Below are 25279 nucleotides of genomic sequence, written 5' to 3' on the forward strand. Positions count from 1 at the left end.
AAGCAAAAACAAATGATTCCTAGATAGTTGATGCTCAAGACACATGCTTGGAGATAAAACTAAGTTTATTGCTCTTACATTCAAAGATGGAGGACACATGACATTTGGAGACAACTCAAAAGGAAAGATCATAGAAATAGGTAAAATTGAAATCTGTTGATGAAGAAACGAAACTTATAAAGAACACGGAGAGCCTTAAACTCAATAAAGAGAACACCACATAGGAAGTCCAAGATAAAGATATCAACAAAATTATCAAAACTTAATGCAATATGCAACTAAACAGAGAAAACTTATGAAAGATCATCCAACAGAACAAATTCTAGGAGAACTATCACGAGGTGTAAGTACTCAATCATCTCTTAGAAATTACTGCTTTTTTTTTTTTTTTTTTTTTTTTTTTTTGTTCATCTCATATTGAATCTAAAGATATTGATGAAGTACTTCTTGATGAATGTTGGATTCTAGTTATGCAAGAAGAGGTAAATCAATTTAAAAGAAATGATGTTTGGACACTTGTTCCTAAACCCAAAATTCATAGTATTGTTGGAACACAATGAGTTTTTAGAAACAAGAGAGATGGGCTAGAGTCATCACTAGAAACAAGGCTAGACTAGTAGCCCAAGATTTCAATCAAGAAGAAGGAATAAATTAGGATGAGACATATGCACTTGTCTCGAGATTAGAAGCTATTCAAATGTTACTTGCGTATGCTTGTTATAAAGATTTCAAACTTTTTCACATAGATGTTAAAAGTGCTTTCTTAAATAGTTCTATAAATGAGGTATATGTTGAGCAACATATAGGTTTTGAAAATTATATTTTTTTCAAATCATGATTTTAAGCTCACAAAAGCACAATATGGACTCAAACAAGCTTCTAGAGCTTGATATGAGAGACTCAGTGGTTTCTTGATTGAAAAATTTTTTTAAGAGGAAAAATCAACACAACCATTTTCATTAAACATGAAAAGGATGAGTTCACTAAGTGGAATCAGCAGCCCTAGTTACCATTACAACTTGGAATGCAATGGGAGAACGCAAGGTTCCCTCCTGAGCACGGTGTGCAGAACTAAAGATCTGCAACTATTACTCTACTCAAGTCACCCACAAGCCATCAGACAACTACAAGAGGAAGCCGTAAACAAGACAATTATAGGGAGCAATTTTTGAAAAACATGTGGCCAGACTTCTATTTAAAACTAATGAAGATGACAGAGCTACATAGTAAGAGGTCTCTTCTGTATGGACAGGTGCTCAGTTTACAGCTTCGATGTGACAGGTGGATTTGGACTTCTATCCTTCCTAATTAGGCCCTCTTGAGTTAATGATACAAGAAGCTGCCATTAAGACATGCAAAAATCAGTTGATGACACAAGATTCATTTGGAAGGAGAGAAGTACAAATGAACAATGTTATTCAACGACTTAAAATAATGTTATATAACCATTGTGATTAGGAATGATAAAATCTAAGATGAAAGAGTCATTTCTTATAAATTTGTAATCAAGTCTTTACCTCTCCCTTTCTATTGAACATTTGGCCGGAAACAAAGCCCCGTGCATTGTTGGCAACAGGACTGTAGATCTAAAAAAGAAAACTAGACGCATTAGCACCTCAACAAATCTAAGCATGAGAACTAAACGTTGCGAGACATATACCACAAAAAATATCCAATCATCAGCTCTGACTGACCGGTGGAACCACATTCTGAAAAGGAAATATGAAAACAAATTACGATAGTTAATGAAAAAATGTGGCAAAGAAAATACTCTTCAACCAATATTGCCAATGAAGTCAAACGCATATACTACATGTATGTTAAGATAATATAGTTTGCCAATAAGAGATACATCCAAGTCATGACCAGAAATATCATTTCTGACAAATGAGAGAGATGGGCCTGCTACCCACCCTATGTGGGTGAGGTGCCAGCCACCCCACCCCCCATACCCCCCGGGGTCGCATCCCCTTGGGCAGAGGGTTGCATGTGGAACCTAGCCCCCCGGCCCCATCCAGCATGGGTCCCAGGCGGGGTTGCTGGGCTGGCCAGATACGGGTACCCACCCAACACCCCAAGGAGAGCAGTGAATCCATTCAGAAACACATTTAAATAATGGATAGAGAGAGTAAGCAGCTCTCTAGACTGAAACAGTAGCCTCACTTAACTTTGTGCTTCTCATGCGAAATCTAAAACCAGGCACATACTGCATACAAACATGTTCTGATATTTTTTTTACGCATTTGTCAAATAACTTGGTCACTAATTACTTCATTACACTGGTAGGACGGAGATACTTACGAGTGGTTTAGGCTAACAGAAATCGTCTCCAAACCCTTCCTACGGTGGGGATTCAAACTTACATTAAGAAATATTAGATCTGATGCATATGCCACAACACATCTGCAAGCAACCAAAACAGAATGGTAAGAAAAATAATAGAAAAAATAAAGCCAAGTAAATTGAGCCTTTGTTCATTAATCATCTGATGAAGAGGGTAGTCCAGATAATCATAAATTATAAAAAGAAGAAAAAATCTGATTTATTCGTTTAATCATAGATCATCATGGACTCTATTAATCAAGTTCACATGGTATACTAGCAATTCAATTGTGTAAATTGTTGACAAAATACACTAGCCAAATCTTTTTTTTTTTTTATCAAGACAGTAAAAGGTTTCCTCAAACTCAAAGCAGACAAAAGGACAATGGACCATTTCGCATGAGCAATACAAATACTCATCCCGCTTAGTTCTAATCCAAGCAAAGCATAATCAACCAGTAAACTTGGATACAAGTTTGTAAAAAGGCTTGCTTACCTATGCAAAGCCTGGTCATCAGAGAGTTTATCCCTTGCTCTCAACCAATACCTCAAACTGCAATACAGTAAACACGTACCCATAGGATGTGGCATGTAAACATGGATAGGCACCAAACAAATTTCCAGAATTTGTGAGGTGTATATTCAGCCCTAAAAAAAGATGATTATCTAACACATTAAACGAGAATAACCTTGGAGGAGATTTAATCCCATATGTTGAAGTGCTGGGCTCACAAAAACGTATCTCTATGGGCCAAGGGATATATTTTCCTGTTGCCACGATGTTCCGATAAGTCCTGAATCCACGAAAACTACAATTAGTTATTTAATACGAGAGTTTTACATTCAAATCCATAAATTAACTTTTAGAGATCCAATTGTTAAGATCACAATCAAAATACAATGTTTAAGGTGCAGTAACAAGGAAAAACCATCCAGTTGCATAATAGAGGCAAAGTGCACATTAAGGGGGGGGAAACCAATGAGGTAACTAAAAAAAAAACATAAAGACAACAGCAAAAGGCTACTAATAAATATCCATCTCTTTCGTTTTCTAAAAATAGAAGCATAGAATTGATAGCATTAAAAAGTTCACTTTAACCAAAGCTGACAGATCATATGTAAAGCAAAAAATTTCGGTGTTTAACTACCAGATGAACCAGAATTTACAACATGATTGCGGTTCCCTTCATTCTTGGGCTTTAGCAAAGCACCTACAGCCTACCCTGATTTCCTATAAAGGAGGCTCGCAAGCTTATCAGAATAGTATCCAACATGCGTGAAAGCACATTTATTGAATGTTTGTTTCTATTGATGCAGGCTTGCATGCATCTTTTGTCTTTAACATGGAGGAACACTATGCTTTAGGAAGGTATTCTGTAATTTAAGAATTGTTGAAATGTTTCTTCCAAAACTGGAGCAGGCAGCCACTTTATGGACAAGTGCTCCCAGGTTGCATCCACATAACATTTGAATCTCAGAAGAATGTGGGAGACTTAGCAACCAAAAGGCTGGTATGCATTTATATGCACTTAGAAAAACATTTCTTCATGTTTATGAAGGTATAATAATAAGCCCAAGTGTATCCTAGAACTCCCATGCAGCATGGATAATAGAATAGTCAATGTGGCAATACCAAAATAGCATCTTCTTCTGATACTTAATGCAATTTTATTAAGAGTATGGACGGGCACAGCCCAAGTAGACAGCAAGTATAAACAAGGAAGCATAGCAATAAGAAGAAAAAGAGCAAAAGTCTTTCTCTCATCTCCAAAGCAAGTAAAGGTTGACAAATATGCTAGGTGCCAGTGTCCCATCTGCAGCCACACATGTCAAGTGAAAGCCAACATTCATGTCATCCCTAACCATCTTTCTTTAAGTATATATTTGCTGCCAGGGGAATGGTGAATTCCCAAATAGATCATAATTTAGTTAAAAGAAAAAAAAAAATCCTAAAATGGTTTTGCTTTCTAACTGGGGTAGCCTTATACCAAAACTACGGCTCCCTCGTCGGAGTTAAAGGAAAATGGTGTACTGTCGAGGTCTGAAGGAGATGTAGGATCCGCTATTACCCCAGAGGTGAAGGGACTTGCTGTCAACCCAGAATCTCCAATGGGGACCCTGATACCATTGGAGAGAACCAATAGAGTTGCTGGAGAACCAATGGGTTTGGCACTGGTGCCTTGTGTAGAGGAATGTCTAGAGTCGAGAGTACAGTTGGATACTGTGTCTGGGGATAATGTTGCTCCCTTGGTCTCTCTTCCTCCAATAGAGGATTGGATTTTGCCTAAAGTTAACGAGATTCAGCAATTCGTGAGAATTTTACATGGAGGATGTGAAGACCAATTTAAAGAACTAATCACTGCGATTGAGGCAAGCCACGCGCTTGAAACCAAATCAAGTTTCAAGAAAAGCAGGAAGTTACAGCATTTTTCTTGGGCAATCAACTACGATGCTAAGGGTGGTAGCTCAACTAGAGGGAAGTCTAAAGGGAGGCATTGTGAAGACAGGGAAACACGGGGTTGGGATTAGGTTTTCGGGTAGAGTTTTAGTTCTACGGGAAAGAAGGGGTTGGGGTCAGGCTTGGTGTATTTTGGGTTGTTTTTTCACGGGCTTTTTGGGTCATTAGGGGCTTCTAATATGGGCAAAGTGTTTTCTTGTATACATTCAGTGTACTTGGTTACTCCTTTTGATATATATAATATTTTTACTTATATATATATATATAAAAAAAAAAAAAAAAAACTTCTATTTTTTGAATTTCATTATAAAGTTCCCCCATACGAGAGTGAGGGATGAAAACCAACACTCGACTTCACACTTTATTGGATCACGGTATAAATTTCTCCAATTAATTTCCAAAATCTCAATTGAACAAGGACTGTATGGCTTAAAAGAATAAGGCATGTCCAACACTGTAAACTCAAAAGGTTATAAGCAGTGGCAAAGGCACACATGGGTATTGTTAATAGTTTCGCTTGTCGCATAGCTAAGTTACAATGATGGTTATACCCGTCCATGCACATCAGCATGAAAACAATCATATACCAATTTACAAATAGAACACAATAGCAGTTAACTATATAATCTTACCTTGGAAGAAGTGGATTGGTAAGGAAGCTCTCATGAACCCCCTCCATTGGCCAAAGCTGTAAGTCAAAGTTCAAGAATTGCTACATAAATAAACAGGAAACACTAAGGAAAGTGCATATTATTTACCATCCCTGGCGGAGGTACAGAAGGCATTGTTGCTTCTTGGTGGTCAAACCCTTCTTCTTCTTTCTGCAAAATCAACTTAACTTGGTTATATTTATTTACTTTTGAGAACTAAGTTAAGCTTTACTGATAATAAAAAAGTATGTAATCCAGGAAAACGTGGAGTATACAGGATCTGCACCCAAGCTAAAAAGTAAAAAAAAAAAGATTGGGCAATCATACATAAGAAAAGAGTTCTAAAGAAAACATCCTTTCCTTCTACCACTGTTTCCTCACAATCCACAAAATTTCACTCATTCTTTTCCCTCCAAATGCCCACCACATAACACAAGATGGGATCAACTTCCATATGGTAGCTCCATTTAGAAAACAAAATTGCTCTCCTACATAACGAAAGGTCTTCCACTCTATACGGCATAACCAAATTAAGCTTGAACCATCCAAAAATAGTGTTACTTAAAGCACTTGCAACCTTGCCATGAAACAAAGACAGTCAAATGTCACCCCATTTCTCTTACACATACAGCACCAATGCACAACTAAAATTTGACTCTTTCTATGATTGTCATAAGTAAGGATCTTCCCAAGTGCTGCAGTTCAAACAAACAACGCCATCCTCAGTGGAGCCTTATTCCTCCAATTTCCCTTCCAAGGAAAGAGAAACTACCATGAGGAGATAATGCTCTTTAAAATGATCTAACATTAAAAGTCCACTCGCTTTAACTGAGTCCAATGAAGCCTATCCACCCCATCCCTTCTCCATCATATGGAGTACAATATATCACAAAAACAAGCAATAATCCCCACTCCCCACCTACTAAAATTCTCCGACTAGATTACCTTTAGGGCCTTCTCACCACACAACACATCAGGCCAGAACCTTATCTTAGAACCATCCCCACCCCATATCTGGTAAAGAGAGAGAACTCCTCCCAACCCATCCAAATATTCTAGACCGACGCCATGCAAACCTTTAACTGCGAGAGAACACCACCCATTCACACCTGTATTTCGCATCCACCACTACCCTACAATAATTTTCACATTCTAAAAAAATAGCACCATAACCACTTTCCCAATAAAGCTCTATTAAACAAGATAAGGTTTCTAAAGCCCAAGCCTCCCTCGAAAATTGGAGAGCACACAATAGACCACTTTACCAAATGGATCTGGGTTCTCATCATTTAAACCTCACCACAAAATGTCCCTCTACAACTTCTCCAAATGATGAGCAATACCCACCAGAGCAGGAAACAGTGACATGAAATAAGTAGGTAAATTTGATAGAGTGCTCTTAATCAAAGTTTTTATTTTCCCCTTAGACAAATATAGCTGCTACCATACTACCAAATGATGCTCCAACTCAACGATATCATCCTATAAACATCTTGCCTTTAAAGCAACACCAACGGGAGGATGAAGAAACCTGCACCCAAGGATAGTGGCCAAGCTATAAACATTTTCTATAGAACCAATGGGAACCGATCTGGATTTTTCGGAGTTGATCTTCAAAAATAATAACTGCAATGAGCAAAGACGATAAGGAATCCCCTCACAAAAACTTAATGTATCTTTTGCAAACAGAAGATGAAGAAATAAACAGCCCATCAACAGCCCTTGGTCCCATAGAAAAGCTCAATAGTAAACCCACATCCTCCATTGCTGATATCATTTTACTCGAAGCTTGCATGACAATGACAAAAAAGAAGTGGATATAATGGATTCTCCTTACATAAACCATGAGAAATACTGAAAACCCATTAGGAGTGCCATTCACTAATACCAAGAAACGCACCATAGAGCTGCAGAAAGCTATCCAACCACAACATCTCTCCCCAAAACCACCATCCTCATCATATACAATAGAAAATCCCAAATAGCATGGTCATATGCTTTTTTTTATACCCAGCCTACAGAATATTCTAGGATTGAAATCTGGAATCAAGGCACTCGTTCGGCATGAGTACTGAATCCAATATTTACCTCCCCTTGACAAAAATGTTTTGAGATTGGAGATAATCTTCTCCAACAACAAGTTCAACCTATTTTCCAAAACTTTAGCAATGATTTTGCAAACCCACCAACAAGACTAATATAGGCTGAAGATCCTTAATATCAATGGCCTTTGGTTTATTCAGGCTCAGAGCAAGAAAAGTTGCATTAAATTTTCTAACAAGCTTACTCTAGCATGGAAACACCTTTATAATGACTTCCTTGACTATCTCACAACATGTTTGGAAAAAGGTCAAAGAAAAACCAACAGAACCTGAGGCTTTATTAGCAGTAAGAGATCTCTCCACTTCTTAAACCTCACTATCCTGAAATCTTCTCTCCAAACAATTCTTCCCATCCTCATAAAGAGAATCAAATGAAAGTCTATCCAACATGGGTCTCTAGTCATACTGTTCAATCTATAAACTCTTGTAAAAGACCTCAGTTACAATTATGGCCAAATTCAAGTATTCCAACTGTTTTTTTTTTTTTTATAAGTAAAAATTTATTAATGCCAATAGTCATAGCCAAGTACACTGGATGTATACAAGAGAAAACACCTAGTTGGGGTGCAAAAAAAAAAAAAAAAAGAAGATAAACCCATCTAGGAAAATGAACCTAACAAAGCCCTAGCCCAAGCCCAAAGACGCGCCTGCACCAAACCACCACCAGTGCACCAATGCCTATCCCACCAAACCAGATTTTGCCCTTACACCAAGCCACTGTAAATTCCCCAACACACTCCTCAATACTTGTAAACTCCGAAAGGGCCTACTCCACCAAACCAGTATTCCAACAGTTTGCAACTGGTAACATATCAAAGGCAAGAAAAGTGCATGATGATCATAAGATTTTAGAACTGCAGGTCAAAATTCCAACTCCAACTCAAATTAATGCAACCAAATTCATACTTGAAATGAAGCGAGCAATGTGAATATCATGTTTCCCTTTTGGATTGCATCTACTCTTCGGGTAGCAAAGCTTTTTCCATCACGTAGCCGATGAACTTCATATATAAATGGCTCTACAAAAGCATATGTATACAATTAATTACTGTTTCACTTATTTGTTATATTCAATGAAAAGGATAATAGACAAAGGTACCTGAAAATTTGTAGTATCTTTATTAAATAAATTTAAGCAGTGGGTTAAAATTATGAAGATATATCATTAATTCCTATAGCAGAAACAGTATATATACCGACAGTGGATAGATATACAACCTGCTGAATAAGAAATTTCACATGCAAACTGCAAGCACAAAACATTTGAAAACCGTAGTTTGTTCATGCTTCTAGTTCATTATGATTCATTCAAAAGTATATTGGATTTCCATAGAGACAACAAGAGGCTCAAAAACAAGCATGCTTAAACACAAAAAGAAATTCTGAAACAGGGACTAAACTAGATACAGAGCCAACTAGGAACCTCCAATCGCTTTTCCCCTGAATCAACTATCAAGTCTTAGTTGTGTATTTCTTAAGATGAAAGGGAGCAATATAGAAGGGGGAAAAGTCTTCTGATGAATCTACCAAAGCTCCTTTTTTTTTTTCTTTTCTCAACAATGTAAAAGGTAAAAGGTAACCTAACAGATAGAGACGTCCAAAATATTCATTATTATAAAGTCTAGTCTGAAGGTGGTAGGGAACAAATTTTTCTCTCACAACTATATGTTAGAATTTAGCTAGATTAGGGAGTACATGTATCTGCACTCGAAATGTACACGAAGTATTTCTAAAGAATTGCAATTGAAAAGAAAGAGAATCAATAAAATCTACAAATGTAATTGTATAAGGGATGCCAAGCACACAGACCACTCTAACAAAGATCTCCAAAACACTGATTGCAAGTCAATAAATATCAATAACTCCTCACCACTAGATGTAAAGTTATTTATTTCCTTTCCCATCACCCGCATTGATCAAAGGGGGGCAACATGCCAAAATTAGAACTCCTTTACTTTCCAAAACCATTAGCCCACTCAAACAGCAGATCAATTTGCTTCTTTGGCACCACCCATTTGATTCCAAACACAGTGAAGACAAAAGATCACAGATCGCTTGCTATTACATAATTATTCGACAAATGATCCCCATTCACAGTTCCACAATTACACTACACATAAACTCTCATCTACTAGAATAAAGTTCTTTTATTGGGATTTTGTAGTGTCAGGATTGTCTCTAAAGCTCCTGTCCATATGAGAGAGAGAGAGAGAGAGAGAGAGAGTTTAGCATTAGCATTATTAAGAACCTTGCAACACTGAATATCCATCCAAGGAACTGCACTAATTGGAACCTCATAATAGCTCATATAAAGAACAAACATTGAATCTTCTTAGATGATGAGGGTTACATCAATTGCTTGCACGAGGTAGAACGTATTTTTTATTACAAGAATGTCCCAGATCGTATGAAGGTCAAAATGGTCGTCATCAAGCTGAAAGGTTGAGCATCTGCTTGGTGGGAGCAATTAAAGGCAAAATTGCTATGGAGATTCGAGATAATGAGAAATTTGCCTGAAAAGGCAAAATCCCAATTGTTGCATAAAAATAAAATATGTAATAAAATAAGACTCTTACCAAAAATTTGGCTCAAATCAGAATCGAAATCATATCTAAAAGTGAAAGTTAAATATTTCCATAAAAAGCAAAAAATAACTTAAATTGATGCTTTCAAGAGGAAAATGGTTGTTTTCTCTCTGTTTGCATATTTTCTCATTCTCAATCCCTAGTTTCCGTTGATTAACTAGCCGTCAGAACAATTTTAATTCTATGAGATGATCCACTCTTTCACGTGTTGGAGTTTTTGAATACATTATTCAAATAGAATCAATAGACTCCAACTCTCTAGCATGAAAGGCTTACAAGCCTTTGTTACTCTTTCTCTCTCTTCTAATTTTTCTCTCCGTACATTTGAGAAAAAATGCTATGCCTTCTCACCGGTGATAGTTTACTATTAACAGTGGTGGTTATCTGTGTTGTCTAGTTCAGTCTTTCAGTACATTATGAGTAGTTATGAAGTAAGGGGGTTGAGTAGGAATGTTATTATCGATCAAAAATGTTTTGAGTTTAAGAAGATAAATGCAAGGTGGTGGAGAATCACTGAGAGCAGCTGTCGTGCTGTGAAGTTTATCTCTTTGGACCAAAGAATCTTTGGGTTGGTTGGCTGCCATGGTGAAGGAAGGTGCAGTTTTTTAGGGGCCTTATGGTTTTCTTAGATCGTGTAGAAATGGAACTCAGGTTTTGATTGTGCAGAGGCAGCACAACTCGTTTGAGAATTTTTTATCCATATCGGAGTTTGGTCAAGAGAAGCGGTGTGGCTTACTTGCGATACCGGAAGGGAGGAAAGGGGTGGGGTGGAGAAATTTTGGGGAACTGTTGATGGAAGTTGAGTTTTTGCAGCACCGAGAACGACACGATGACGACGGCGATGGCACAGAAACTGCCGTATGAGGTGTTCGGAGACTTCTATGTCTCTTTGGTACCGTCTGAAGGTTGGATGGTGTCGGTAGAGCCCAGGGTATCAGAGGATGTGTCGGTAGAGCCCAGAGATGCGAACTTGAGTTTTTGTAGTGCTGAGAATGGCACGTTGACGACAACGATGGCACTGAAACCGTCATACGAGGTGATCGGAGATTTCTGTGTCTCTTTGGTACTGTCTATCACGCCACAACATGGTAAGGGGACTCTGATAGGCGCGCCTTGTTTGGAGATTAATGGTTTTGCTGGGGATTTAATGGGGGATTGCACTAGAAATGAATCTGAAGTTGAGATGAGGACTTCTAATAATATTTTGGTATTCAGAGGTGAAGATGATTGTTCTAGTGGCTCAGGTGCAGATTTGGACTTGCAATTGGCTTTGATATATAAAGATTATGTTGGGGAGGAGGGAGTTACTATAACCCTGTTGTGTTCACTCCCTCCCAGCTCTAAACTTGGGAACTGTCCTTCAAACTGGGTTTTTAAAAAGGTGGAAGAATTATAGGCTATTTTTGGGGTGTCTTGTGAAGGCTATGAAGAACAATTTAAGGCCCTTGTTGTGGATATTGAAACTAATCGTTCAAAGTTAGCCTCTAAGCGGGATAGGGAACTTAGAAGGCTAACTTGTTCCATTAACTATGATGTGAAGGAAGGGAGTGGCGGAAGGGATAGATCGAAAGGGAGGGGCAATTTATGTTTACATGAAGCCTAAGACATATCATGGAATGTGCGGGGGCTCAATGATCGCAATAAACGCCTCCGTATCAAATCATTATTGCGGATGTGGAAGGGTGATGTGGTGTGCTTTCAAGAAACAAAGTTGCAACCTATTGATAGAAGTATTGTGTGGAGCCTATGGGGATGCTCGTATGTGGGTTGGTCTTACTTGGCCACTAAGGGTGCCTCAGGTGGAGTGTTACTTATATGGGATAAAAGATTGGTTGAGGCGATTGAGGAGTATATTGGAGATTTCTCAGTAATGACTCTTTTCAGAAATGTTGTTGATGGATGGGAATGGGCTTTTGTAGGCACATATGGCCCTAATGCAGACAGGGATAGAAGAAGGTTGTGGGAGGAGTTGGAGGGCCTACATTCCGTTTGGGATGTGCCGTGGTGTATGGGGGGTGATTTTAACGTAACTCGCTTCCCTAGTGAGCGATCGGGGCATTATCGAAATTCTGTGGTTATGGAGGAGTTTTCAGAGTTCATCTTTAATCTGGAACTTATGGATCTTCCATTGGTAGGGGGTGAGTATACTTGGTCAAATGGTCGGGTCTGGTCCAAATTGGATAGATTTCTTGTCTCTCTGTCATGGGAAGCTCACTTTCCGGAAGTCTGTCAGAAACAACTAGCTCGAGTCAGCTTCGATCATTTTCCTATTACTCTAGAGTGGGGGTATGAACAGGGGTCGCCAGTCTTTTAAGTTTGAAAACATGTGGCTTTTAGCGGATGGATTTGTAGAGATGGTGCGTGCTTGGTGGTCAGCATATCAGTATTTAGGCATTCCAAGTTTTATTCTTGCAAGTAAATTGAAGGCCTTAAAGAAGTAGAACTTGGAAGTTTTTGGCCACACTGACAATCAAAAGTCGACTTTGTTGGAAGAATTGCAGGAGATAGAGGATAAGGAATTTTTGGGTGATATTTCGGAGGTGTTATTGAGGAAACCCACGGTGATGGCAAATTTGGAGAGGGTTTTGTTGTTGGAGGAGATTTCTTGGCGTAAAAAATCTAGGGCCCTTTGGTTGAAAGAAGGAGATAAGTGTACGAAGTATTTTCACAAAGTGGCTAACTCACATCGGCGTAGCAACGCTATCGAGTCAATATATTCAGGTACTCAAGTCTTATCCTCTCCTTCCGAACTAGAAAATCATATTGTGCATTATTATGAGACCCTTCTCATGGGAATCGGCTAGCTAAAGGCCAAAGCTTGATGCGTTGTCTTTCGAGGCAATTGATTCTCAGAGTGCGAGTGTTTTGGAGAGACCTTTTGATGAAGATCGGATTTATAAGGTTATTTCTGGTATGGCTAAAGATAAAGCGCCGGGTCTGGATGGTTTTTCAATGGGTTTCTTTCAAACTTGTTAGGACATTGTGAAAAGTGATGTTTTGCATGTTTTTAGTGAATTTCACTCTTTCCAAAAGTTTGAAAAATCCCTTAATGCGACGTTCATTCCTAAAATGCATGAGGCTTCGATTATTGAGGATTTTCGCCCTATAAGCCTGGTTAGTAGTGTATATAAGATTATTTCATATGTTGTTGCTAACCGGTTAAGTCATGTGTTGGATCAGATCATTTCCAAGTCCTAGAACACCTTTATTCGTGGGAGACAAATTTTTGATTCGGTACTTATTGCAAATGAGTGCTTAGATCATAAATTGAGGGAGGGAGGTTCACGTATCCTAGGCAAACTTGACATGGAGAAGGCCTATGATCATGTGAATTGAGATTTCCTGTTATATCTACTTGGGAGGTGTGGTTTTGGTGATAGGTGGATTTCCTGGATAAATCATTGTATTTCTACTGCCCGGTTCTCAGTTCTAGTTAACGGTACACCAGTTAGTTTCTTTGATAGTTCTCGGGGCTTGCGACAAGGAGATCCACTATCTCCTTTATTGTTTGTTATAGTTATGGAGGCCCTGAGCCGGATGGCACAGTTTACTGTTCTTGGAGGTTTCTTATCTAGGTTTCAGGTGGGTAATGGTACTGATGGTTCCATCATCAACATCTCTCCATCTTTTATTTGCAAATGATACTCTACTCTTTTGTGAAACAGATAGCAACCAGATCCAAACTTTACGAGCATTGCTACTTTGTTTTGAAGCAGTGTCTGGGCTCAAGGTGAATCTTGGTAAGTCTGAGATGGTTCCGGTGGGTGCAGTTTCTAATATCCTCAGTCTAGCTAGCCTTTTAGATTGCAAGGTGTCCTCTCTACCAATGAAATACTTGGGTCTTCCTTTGGGAGCATCTTTTAAGGCTAGAGCTATATGAGATGCCCTCACTTTATTGAAGAGCACACTTACTAACCTTCTCACATATTTTTTATCTCTGTTTCCGACGCCTGTAGGGGTGGTGAACAGAATTGAAAACCTCTTTAGGGCGTTTTTATTGGGGGGGGGGGAGGGTATGGGGGAGTAAAAGAAATTTTATCTGGTTAGATGGAAGACAGTTTGTGCTCCAATGGTGTATGGGGGGTTGGGAGTGAGTGATCTAAGAACTTTTAATAAAGCCTTACTGGGGAAATGGCTTTGGAGATATCATTCGGAGGAGGGATCATTATAGAAAGAAATTATTAACGTTAGACATGGAGTTGCTTGGGGCGGTTGGTGCTCCAATGAAGTGCAAGGGGGGCATGGTGTGGGTTTGTGGAAGTTCATAAAAGGGGGGGGGGGGGGGGGGGCGGCCTTGTTTCGAAAAACACATTCGGTTGGTAGTTGGAGAGAGTAATCGAATCAGTTTTTGACGGGATGTGTGGTGTGGAGAACATGGATTGGAAAGGGCTTTTCCGGCTCTCTATCGTATTGCAACTAATAGGGAGGCTTCAGTGGCGGATATGCAGTTTTTTTTCTCATGGCACTCACCTGTGGAATGTACTTTTTAACAGAGACTTTCATGATTGGGAATTATCTAGTGTATCAGATTTTTTCAATCCACTATATTCCATGGGGACTCCTACAGCACAACGCGACATATTGAAGTGGAGAAACAAGGATCATAAGAAATGTACGGTTAAGGCGTATTATAAAATCTTGACAACATAAGATCCTATTCCGTTTCCTTGGAAGAATATTTGGAGGTCTCGAATGCCTTCTAAAGTTGTCTTTTTTGTATGGAATGCTGCTCTTGGAAAAATCTTGACCACGGACAATTTGAGGAAGAGGGGATGTATTGTGATGGATTGGTGTTCCATGTGTAAAAAGCATGGAGAATCTGTGGATCATCTCTTATTGCACTGTGAGGTAACAAGGATATTGTGGTATGAGATCTTCCAAAAGGTTGATATTGCTTGGGTTATGCCTTTGAGGGTGGTGGATTTGTTGGGATGTTGGAGGAAGATGCAAGGTTGTCATCAAGTGGCTACAGTGTGGAAGATGATTCCGTTGTGTATCATGTGGCAGTAAGTCCCACATTGATTAAGAATGACTATTGTATTGCTTTAGCCTCCTATATAAAGGTTGGCCTATGAGGCCAAGGCAATCCAAAATATAAGTTTATATTTTTTTGAATAAAATTTATACGTATATTATATTATAATTTGGGTCACATCTTGCGATTCCCGTGGGTGAACAGTGAAGCAAGAAACCCTAACTCAACCAACCCACCGCCACCCCTCACCCATCTTCAATCGGAGTGTGATATCTCACCTCCGTCACAGATGAGACCGGCGGACCCCAGCGTCCTCGCTAAGGGCAGTCCTGCGTCGGTGCTTGCCAGCAAACTTGGTTTTTTCACTTCATCTCTGTCAAAAGTGTCGTACTGTCGCCGTGCACTTTCAACTCCGCCACAGACTTGGACGATGGACTCTAGTGAGTCAGTTGTGAGGCATCCGACATCAGTCCTTTGCCGGCGATTGGGAGTATTCTGTTGTTTTTCCGTTACGTCCTCTGTTTACTTCATGCGACCTGAGCCTTTGCATTAGCCATCGTTACAAACGTGTTCAACAGACTCTAGCGACCCCATTGTGGGGTCTTCGACGCCGATCATCCTCCGGCGACTGGAAGTTTCAGTTATTTCAGTTAAGGGGTTTTGTTTTTACCAATCTGGTGCACCTTTGGGCTCTGTTTTTCCCAACTTGATAACTCCAGCCACCTTCGCGCACTACTTTTACTCGACAGAATGATGCATTTCAGCGTGGGATGCCCCTACATCTGAAGTCGAAGGGTTGATCAGTATGGGTCAACTGGTGCGCTTTTGGGTGGAATCGAAGGCTTTTGAGCTTTTACCAGAATCATGGAGATCGTCATTAAAAATTGTGGAGTAGTAGAAGGGTGTGGAGATTTGTAGTGATGGGTCGCAGTGGTCTAGAATGGTTGACAGCTACGATGGAAGCAGTATTACTAGTGGGAAAAAATTTGGACTTCACAAAATACTTGCGCGAAGGCAGCAGAACATTTATGACTCAAAGATGCTCAAATAAGCATGGTAGGTTTTTAACTGTCACCAAATATGGTGGAGGAGGCCGGCAGAGTGTTGTAGCCATTCCTGAAGGGTATAAGGTCTGGGTTGGGAGAAATTTGCTGCGGAATTACGCAGAGCTGCAGATATGCTTTTTGCTGATGGGTCAAAGAAGGAAAACCAAAAGAAGAATGAGAATATCAACTTGGAGGTGAATCATAAAGACCCAAGTACATCCACGGTGGCGAGACGATCATATGCAGCAGCTCTAAACACCAGTCATGATTCGGGGGTTCATAGTGAGGGGAATGACGTAAATGGTTTGCATATCACGCCTCAGAACCAGCTTGTCGCGATGCATAATTCTTTAAAGGAGATGGAAACCCAACTTGTCGAATTGAAGGCAGCGATAGTTTTTTTGTCTACGAAAATAGACCTGCTTTCAACTGGAGGCAACAGGGCTGTAAAGAACAAGACTAAGATAGGCTCGAATCCTTTAAACTCAGATAAAGGAAAACGGAAAATCGGATTTGGCACTATTCCTATAACCAGATCCAGAAGAGTATGGTGGGTCAAAAGGAAGTCTGGGTTATTTGAAGTGGGTTCTACGTTGGGTATCGGCATAGAGACATCTGTAATAGAATGTCATTTGCCCCAGATGACTTCTGTACCCAAAGAAACTATGGCTCCCTCATCGGAGTTGAAGGAAAAATGGTGTCATACCATTGGTGAAGGGACCCGCTGAAGTTGCACATAAAGGGTCACCAGAGGTGAAGGGACTTGATGTCATACCATTGGAGATAACCAATGGAGTTGCTGAGTAGCTACGGGATTTGAACATGAATTTGGCATTGATGTCTTGCCTAGAGTCGGGAGTGCAACTGCATATTGTGTCTGGAGATACTGTAGCTCCCTTGGATTCTGCCTAAAGTTAACGAGATTCGGCAGTTCGTGAGAATTTCACATGAAGGATGTGAAGACCAATTTAAAGAATTAATTACTGCGATCAAGGCAAGCCACCCGCTTCAAACCAAATCAAATTTCAAGAAAAGTAGGGAGTTACAACGTCTTTTTTCGACAATCAACTATGACACTAAGGGTGGTAGCTCAACTAGAGGGAAGTCTAAAGGGAGGGCATTGTGAAGACGGGAAACAAGGGGTTGGGCTGGGCTTTTTGGGCAGAGTTTTAGTTCTACGGAAAACAAAGGGTTAGGGTCGGGCTTGTGTATTTTGGGTTGTTTTTCACGGGATTTTTGGGTTATTAGGGGTTTTCTATTATGGGCAAGGTGTTCTCTTCTATACATCAGTATACTTGGTTACTCCTTTTGATATATATATATATATATATAATATTTTTACTTATAAAAAAAAATAATTTTGGTCTAAAAAATTTAGACCTAAAAAAAATTATAGACCCAGTGAATCACTGGATTGAGTGGGGGGTGGGATGGGGTGAGGTTTCAACCCCCCCCCCCCCCCAGCCTCACAGGGGCGGGGGGTGGGGTTGAACTTCCCCCGCTCTCCCAGGGGCGAGGGGTAGGGAGGAGGTGCCCCCACCCCACACCATGCTGGTAGCACCCTTATTGTAGAGTAAACAAAAACTTGGCACTAGGTGTTAGGGACGAAAATCGCTCAACAAGCCAGAACGGGAGAAAGAATCATCCACAGCCCACGATGGTGATTCGTGCCTTAAGGATATGGTCTGGAGACCACGATGGCAGTTTGGGGGAGTCAGTACAGTGCCCATACGTACATCCATATCAGTAAATGATAAATGAATAGAGGAAATATAAAGAGAGAAGAGGACACACGGATTTATGTGGTTTGGCATAGAGCCTACATCCAAGGGTCATTTGGAGGGAAAATCCACTATAATGAGAGTATTTTACAGTCTCTCACATCTCACTGTACAATGGGGTCAGTGACCCCTTTAGCCTAGAGTAAATCATATCTTTAGAGTCTCTCGTGGTGAGGTTGAAGAAGCCCTCTCAGTGATCCAGCCAGAGTGGCCCAAGAGCCTCTCTCTCTCTCTCTCTCTCTCATCAGATCTTAGTTCCTAGATTGTCCCCTCTCCTTTGGGTAGGAAAGCCCCCTTTATTGAGGTCTTGGTTGATGAGGAATGTCAGCTTTATGTCACATCACCATCTCCCTTTGTGTCTGACTTCATTTCTTGAGCCCTGACGCTTTGCCTTGTCTTATCCTCTTTTCCTTTCTATTCCCTCCTACTTTTGATGAGGGCCAGCCAATGGACTGGGCCTGGAATGCTATTTTGGGCCTGGTGTTTTTACCCCCAACACCAGGTGTCTGGGATCAAAGTTCTGACTAATCCTGGGGGTGCACAGACCCTCGGCAAGAAGTTTCTCAAAAATGCACTTCGGGTAATTCAAGGAGAAACTCCTCCAGTCCAATGGCCCCTAGAAATTGTTCTAACCTTCAACTTGGAGGGAGAATCAGACATGGCCCTTACCACTTAGGCCAACCCCCCAACCCCTAGGGGTTGGTAAAAATGCTCGAAACAGTCATATCCCTCCATGTTTCTCCAAGCACCATCTCTTTGACAGATAAACTAAGCAATCCTAGTTACATGAAAAAGCTTTTTTAATATCCAACTTCGAAATCAATCTGGCAGTGTGACTTTTGAGCCCCAAATATTCATTTGAAAAAAGCAATGAACCCAAGGTCTGTCTCCCCACAAAAGCATTTTGACACCCTGAAATTAACTTCTCGAGCACCATATTCATTCTTTTAGCCAGAACCTTTGCCATAGTTTTATAAATACTCCCTACCAAATTAATGGGCCAAATATTTGATGACATAGCACCAATGTTTTAGGAATCAGCATAGTGAAAGAAGCATTTAGAGACTTCTCAAGCCTCCAGGTATTACAAAATTTATTTAAGAAGGACACAACATTTCCATCTACAACCACCCAACAATGTTGAAAAAAAGCCACGGTGAGCCCATCCAGACCCAAAATTTATCTACTCTCATATCACTGAGAGTTCCTAACACTTCTTCCTTCTCAAATATTTCCAACGATAACTTGTCAGCCAAATCAATAGAAGGGAACTGCAACCTTACCCTTGGAAACAAGTAGACTGATTCTTTATAATGGTTCCCACACAAACAAAAACCAAATCCTTAACCTCTTGTTCTCCCTTGTGGTTTGACCCTGCTATATGAATTAGCTAATCAAGGAAACTAATCTAGTACTATTATCACCTTTCTTCTTCCCCACATCCCGTGATTTTTTATTCTAATATATTCAAGTCAACCTCTTTCCTTCGATGTTTAAACCCATGATCCAACTCAAAAGTATTTTTTATTAACCCTACCTCTCCAAAATCCCTGCTTGTTCCGATCCTTTAAATCCACTTTCATAGCTTTCAATTTTCTATCTATCACAGAACTATATGCATCGAGTCCACCAATTTCTGGACTTCTATCAACAAAACTATCCACTTTAAGCCACAAGTTTACCCGCTTTAAAAGGATAGGGCAATGATCAAACATCAGTTTGAGAAAAAGTTGTTGAATTACGTCTGATCAATACTCTTCTCACTAAAAAAAAAATGATCAATTTAACTTGTAGAAGGTTGATCCATAATATAAGACCAAGTAAACAAACCACCATCTAAGGGAGACCAACAAGATTTCAATTCAAAAACCCCCACCAAACACCAAGCCACTCCTCACCTATATCTATTTCTTCACAAACTACTACTCAATCTGTCATCAAACAACCAGACAACCCTCTGAAAGCTCAATTAAACTCATCTTCCATATTAAGAAGCAGACATGACACCAAGAACCTCCCTATAGCTACATCAATCTTCGCAGCCACCCCCATGTTCACACATCTTGTCTGTCCATTTCTAAAGTCTTAACTTTTCGAGGGAACATCATCTATGGCTTTCACATGCAAATATAATTTTATTACTCTGCAAAACTACCTCGACTTTGTTTATTATTTCAATAAATTCTAATTAAAAAATAAGGGTACTTTCAGTAGGTCATATAAATGTATTCATGGATTCAGGAAAGTAGACATCTGTTATGGAATTGATGGACAAATAAGTAGGGGAAATGATAGCATTGTAAAGAAACATTATTCCACAAAAGTTCACCACAGGCTCATAGAAATATTCTTACCATCAAAGTCCCCGCCAATAAGAAAATACGCGTGCAAACCATGGACAACCTTTAGAAAATCAACAGTTTTTGACGCTGCAGCCAGTGCCTGCACATCACACATCATCTTAGAGACTGTAAAAAAGCTGCATCTATTGTTAGTTTCGTCATGTATTTGACGTCCCTGTCCAACTAAATTCAAACTATATGTATAAAATAACATATTGAGCTGCAGATACTATACCCAAAACGTAATTAAGAGATAACAATTGGATGGATATTCTTATAGCTCTTAACCTGAAATCATGCAGAAATAAATATGATATACTACAGTTTTAGGCTGAGCAAAACAAGACAAGAAAGAAGATGGATTTGAAATAATGGAAGTCAATCTAATGCCCAGGAGTATCTTGAAAGTTCTCTAAAGATGATATCTAGATCAATCACCATGTTGACATTGAAAAATAATATTCCAGCACACATTGACATGTTCACCATTCAACTTTATAGATCATTACAAGAAAGTTATAATTTCTCAACTTCTAGAGACAAATGATCGTGGGGAATTCCCCACTGATGAGATGTGTACATATGCTGCATATGTGCAAATAGATAAGAGGAAGATTCTGCCTTAGGGCTGTAACAATATGTGAATACTTAATTCCTGTGCTAACTGGAGATTTTTATTTTTTTACAAAATTACGCCAGCTGTATAAATCATATAAGAAAAAGGAAATCAGCTTAATCTTACCTGTCCAATAAGTTGTCCACCAAAAACCCTTCCAGACTTGGGTGCATCTGGCGAGTTGATCCCCTGGAATATATCTACCTTCAAGAGGAAACACAAAAAAAATGAGCACGGAATTCAATCTTAGCATAAACCAAAAATTCAGAATCTCTCCATATGGGCATATGAAAGCATCTCCTAGAACATAAAATAATTTCTGGAACATAAATAAGAATATTTTGCAAATACTTCGTGCATCAATTTTATTTCATAGCATTTTAGCTCACTATAGACAACTGCTGGAGATTAAAATGGACAAGTTTCAGTCTGTGTCAATCATCTTGGTGCACTTGAACTTGTGTTGGAGCATTCCAGCTTATTTCAATTTATATCGATCCATATCTTTGGTCATGTCAAGATTAGTCTGAATATCTCTTCCATTAGGTTTCTTTCATTATTTATAGAAAAGAGTTACAACTTGCTAGATATTTCTTCTACCGATTTCTCTGTCACACGTTAAGTGTCTATACACGTTAAGACTATTTATAGTTAACCTAATTCTCTGCTATACAATCTAAAAATAGAAAGACCTAAATTATATACATAACATCCCCCTCAAATTGATGCTGGTGGATCAAAAATATCAATTTGTCAGCCAAGAACTGATGCCGGTGCCGAGAAAGAGCTTTAGTGAATATGTCTGCAGTTTAACGTTCAGTGGAAATGTGAGTGAGAGTAATCACATGTTTGTCAAAGGATTCACGTATGGAAAGGCAATCGACTTCAATATGTTTCGTACGCTCATGGAAGACAGGATTAGCGGCGATCTGAATAGCACTGGTATTATCAGCATGAAAAGGAGTGGGATGCAGTTGAGGAAAACCAAGTTCACCTAATAACCCACGAAGCCATGTGATCTCAGAGTATGCGGAAGACATAGCACGATACTCAAACTCAGTAGAGGACTTGGAAACTCTATCTTGCTTCTTACTCTTCCAAGAAATGAGTGCATTGCCTAAGAATATGCACCAGCCGATAATGGAGCGACGAGTATCCACACATCCGGCCCAATCAGTATCACTATACCCCATCAACTGTAAGGAAGATTCTTTATGAAAGAACAACCCGCGTGTAGAGGTGCCTTTCAAATATCGGAGAATGCGGCGGGCAGCGGCTAAATGAAGATGTCGGGGAGCCTGCATAAATTGACTGACTTGTTGCACAGCAAAAGAGATGTCAGGAAGAGTAATCGTCAAGTAGTTCAAACTCCCAACAAGCTGTCGATACAAGGATGGATCTGATAGAAGCTTTCATTCTTCCTGAAGAAACTTAAGATTTACCTCCAAGGGAGTAAAAACAGAGTTACCAGATTGGAGACCACCCAATGAAATAACGTCCTGCGTGTATTTGTGCTGGTGTAACAACGTACCAGTTGGAGTAAGCTGCACCTCAAGGCCAAGAAAGTACTGCAGGGGACCAAGATCTTTCATGTGAAAGGAGGCCTTGAGATGTTGTTGTAATTGCTTAATTAACTCAGTATCTGAGCCAGTAATCACAATGTCATCGACATATACGAGAAGCAATACAATTCCTGCAGAAGTCTTGCGAAGAAAAAGAGAAGAATTAAACTGACTTTGAGTAAAATAAAAAGCAAGCAAGTTAGAGCGAAATTTGTCAAACCATGCACTCGGAGCCTGTTTCAATCCATACAAGGATCGACGTAGCTGACAAACCTCTGAGGAAGGTGTAGCAAACATGCCGGGAGGTGGGGACATATAAATTTTTTCCTTCAAATCCTCATGTAGAAAAGCATTATTCACATCCATCTGCCGGAGAGACCACCCTTGTGACGCAGCAAGTGCCAAGATAGTCCGCACAGTAGTCATTTTGGCAACAGGTACAAATGTCTCTTCATAATCAATACCATACTTCTGTCGGTTTCCAAGAACCACGAGGCTGGCCTTATATCTATCCAGTGAGCCATCAGCTCGAAACTTGACTGAGTACACCCATTTACAACTAATAGGTTTGACATCAGAGGGACAAATTACAAGGTCCGTGATTGTCTTGAAGAGCTTGGATTTCCTCTTGCATAGCCTGCTGCCAACACGCTTGGGTGGATGCCTGGGTATAAGAGTGAGGAACAGAAATAGTGTTGAGAGTGGCAGTAAGCAAGATGTGAGGAAAACCATACATATCCGGTGGATGTGTAACTCGGGTGGAGTACCGAGGTATAGGAACCGCAGAACCAAATGATGGATCAGTGTCTGGAAGGGGCGTTGAAGAAGGGGGAAGACGTCGATGATACACCATACCTGGTTGAAAACGCTTAATAGAAGAAGATACATCATCAAAAGCGGGAAGAAGAGTAATAGGAGGATCAGAAATAACCTGAGACTGAAAGAAATATTGATTTTCAAATAAAATCACGTTCCGTGAGATTTGGGATTTATTTGCATGAGCATCATAACAAACAAACCCTTTCTGAGTAGGATTATATCCCATAAAGGCACATGTGACAGACTGTGCAACAAGCTTGTGACGCTCAACAGGTGGCAAATGAACAAAACAAATACACCCAAAGGTATGAAAGGATTGATACTCGGGAGATATGCCAAATAGTCGAAAATAGGGAGGATCATAATCTAGAATAACAGAAGGCAAACAAGTGATCAAATAGACAGCCGTAGATAAAGCTTCTACCCAGAACTTAGAAGGTACAAAAGAGGCAATCAACAAAGTACGGACGACATCTAAGAGATGACGATTCTTACGCTCAGTGACTCCATTTTGTTGAGAAGTATAAGGACATGAACGCTGGGAAATGATCCCCTTTTGCTAAAGAAAAGTTTGAAAAGAATGAGACATGTACTCCCCCCTGAGTCAAAGCGTAAAGTTTTAATACAAGCACTGAACTGTGTCTCAACAAGCGCAACAAATTTTTGAAAGACAGAAAACACATCAGCTTTAGAACGGAGAAAATATATCCAGGTAAATCGACTATAATCATCGATAAACGTCACAAAATAACGATACTGACCATGAGAAATAACAGGACTCACACCCCAAACGTCAGTATGCACGATCTCAAAACAGTTAGAAGCACGACTACCACGCTCAGGAAAAAGTAAAGTTTTACTTTTACCAAGACGACAAGTAGCACAATCAAAAGATACAGGAGAAGAAGAAAATGAATCTTTATTGCCCAAAAAACCATATTTCATAAGATGAGTCAAGACAACAGAATTAGGATGACCTAATTTCTTATGCCAGACTTCATTAGTATTGGCAGTAGCCGTACAAGCAAGAGAAACAACATTAGGAATAGAAAATTGTAAGGGAAATAAACGTCTTATTTTAGGCCCTTTCGCGATTACCGTCCCCGACACCTGATCCTGGACAAGAGGACCACCACGAGAAAATTGAACATCACAATTATTATCTACCAATTGTCCAACAGAAATCAAATTGGTAGACAATCCAGGAGAGACAAAAACATCGCGAAATGAAGAGCCCAAATTACCAACAGCAATAATAGGAAGAGCACTACCATCAACGATCTGAATATTTTGCGTGCCTCTATACTTACGAACACCATGGAGACCCGTCGTATTACCAGTCATATGATTAGAAGTGCCCGAATCAACAATCCAAGAAGTTGAGTTAGTACCCATACCTTGCAGGCCTAAGGCCGTAAAGCAGACACAATCATCTGTTGGACCATTGCTGGTGTGAGAACAGATGAATCAGAGCTTACAGTAGGCAGCGCAGAAGATGAAGAAGAAGACTATACAACAGCCTGAAAAGCTTGGGATTGACGATTCTGAGGCCGTACTTGACAATCTTTGATGAGATGGCCCTCTTTCTTGCAGTAGTTGCAAACTTTCTTAGGACAGTTGCGAGCGATATGACCAAATTCTTTGCAACTGAAACATTGCAACTTGTTCCTCCCTCTCCCTTGTGCTGCATAGGCTACATTCACAGTCTCAGAAAAGACCTTCTCAGAAGTCATACCTATTTGAGTAGATAATCGCTGTTCTTCACACAACAAATCTCCCAACAAATATCCAAAGAAGGAACCGGATTACAGTTCAACAAACCAGCTCGAACGGGCTCAAATTCAGGCCGAAGCTTCATTAAAAACTGATCGCGTTAACTCTCAACATGAACTGTTTGAAGAGCCACGAGTGCCGTAGTGGGAACATTAACATGAACAATGGCAGAATACTCGCACCAAAGGTTAATAAAACCAGAATAAAATCGTGTGATAGGTAAATTGCCTTGATTATAAGTACTAATT

At 39.8% G+C, this 25279-nt stretch overlaps 2 protein-coding genes across 7 annotated transcripts in view; both read right to left on the minus strand.

Moving 5' to 3' along the window:
• Positions 1 to 469: 469 nt before the first annotated feature.
• LOC121268047 (acyl-CoA thioesterase 2-like) overlaps positions 470 to 25279 on the minus strand; it is a 31471-nt gene continuing 6661 nt past the window's right edge. For 2 of the 6 annotated variants that reach the window (XM_041172200.1, XM_041172184.1), the window contains 11 exons: positions 21004 to 21081; positions 20274 to 20361; positions 8439 to 8551; positions 5539 to 5601; positions 5413 to 5468; positions 3012 to 3116; positions 2819 to 2875; positions 2302 to 2403; positions 1661 to 1709; positions 1518 to 1586; positions 470 to 1339 (listed from right to left, as the gene is read on the minus strand). In XM_041172200.1, coding sequence (XP_041028134.1) covers positions 1262 to 1339; positions 1518 to 1586; positions 1661 to 1709; positions 2302 to 2403; positions 2819 to 2875; positions 3012 to 3116; positions 5413 to 5468; positions 5539 to 5601; positions 8439 to 8551; positions 20274 to 20361; positions 21004 to 21081 — 858 coding nt within the window. In that variant the 3' untranslated portion in view covers positions 470 to 1261. The remainder of the gene's footprint in view (positions 1340 to 1517; positions 1587 to 1660; positions 1710 to 2301; positions 2404 to 2818; positions 2876 to 3011; positions 3117 to 5412; positions 5469 to 5538; positions 5602 to 8438; positions 8552 to 20273; positions 20362 to 21003; positions 21082 to 25279) is intronic. The other 4 variants (XM_041172159.1, XM_041172191.1, XM_041172168.1 and 1 more) reach the window with 4 other exon arrangements.
• On the minus strand, positions 22242 to 22741 carry LOC121268083 (uncharacterized mitochondrial protein AtMg00810-like). The gene is made up of 2 exons (XM_041172211.1): positions 22713 to 22741; positions 22242 to 22580 (listed from the first exon to the last, which is right to left on the minus strand). The coding sequence occupies exons 1-2, from the start codon at positions 22734 to 22736 to the stop codon at positions 22290 to 22292; spliced, it is 315 nt and encodes a 104-aa protein (XP_041028145.1). The 5' UTR covers positions 22737 to 22741; the 3' UTR covers positions 22242 to 22289.

This window comes from Juglans microcarpa x Juglans regia, chromosome 1D (genome assembly GCF_004785595.1).
Source record: "Juglans microcarpa x Juglans regia isolate MS1-56 chromosome 1D, Jm3101_v1.0, whole genome shotgun sequence".
NCBI lineage: Eukaryota > Viridiplantae > Streptophyta > Magnoliopsida > Fagales > Juglandaceae > Juglans > Juglans microcarpa x Juglans regia.

Bases quoted from the DNA above. Each gene is read 5' to 3' on its own strand.
- LOC121268083 (XM_041172211.1), bottom strand. From the start codon at position 22,736: ATGTTTGCTACACCTTCCTCAGAG. The intron at 22,581-22,712 runs GTTTGTCAGCTA...TTTCTTCGCAAG, and splicing joins TTGCTACACCTTCCTCAGAG to ACTTCTGCAGGAATTGTATT.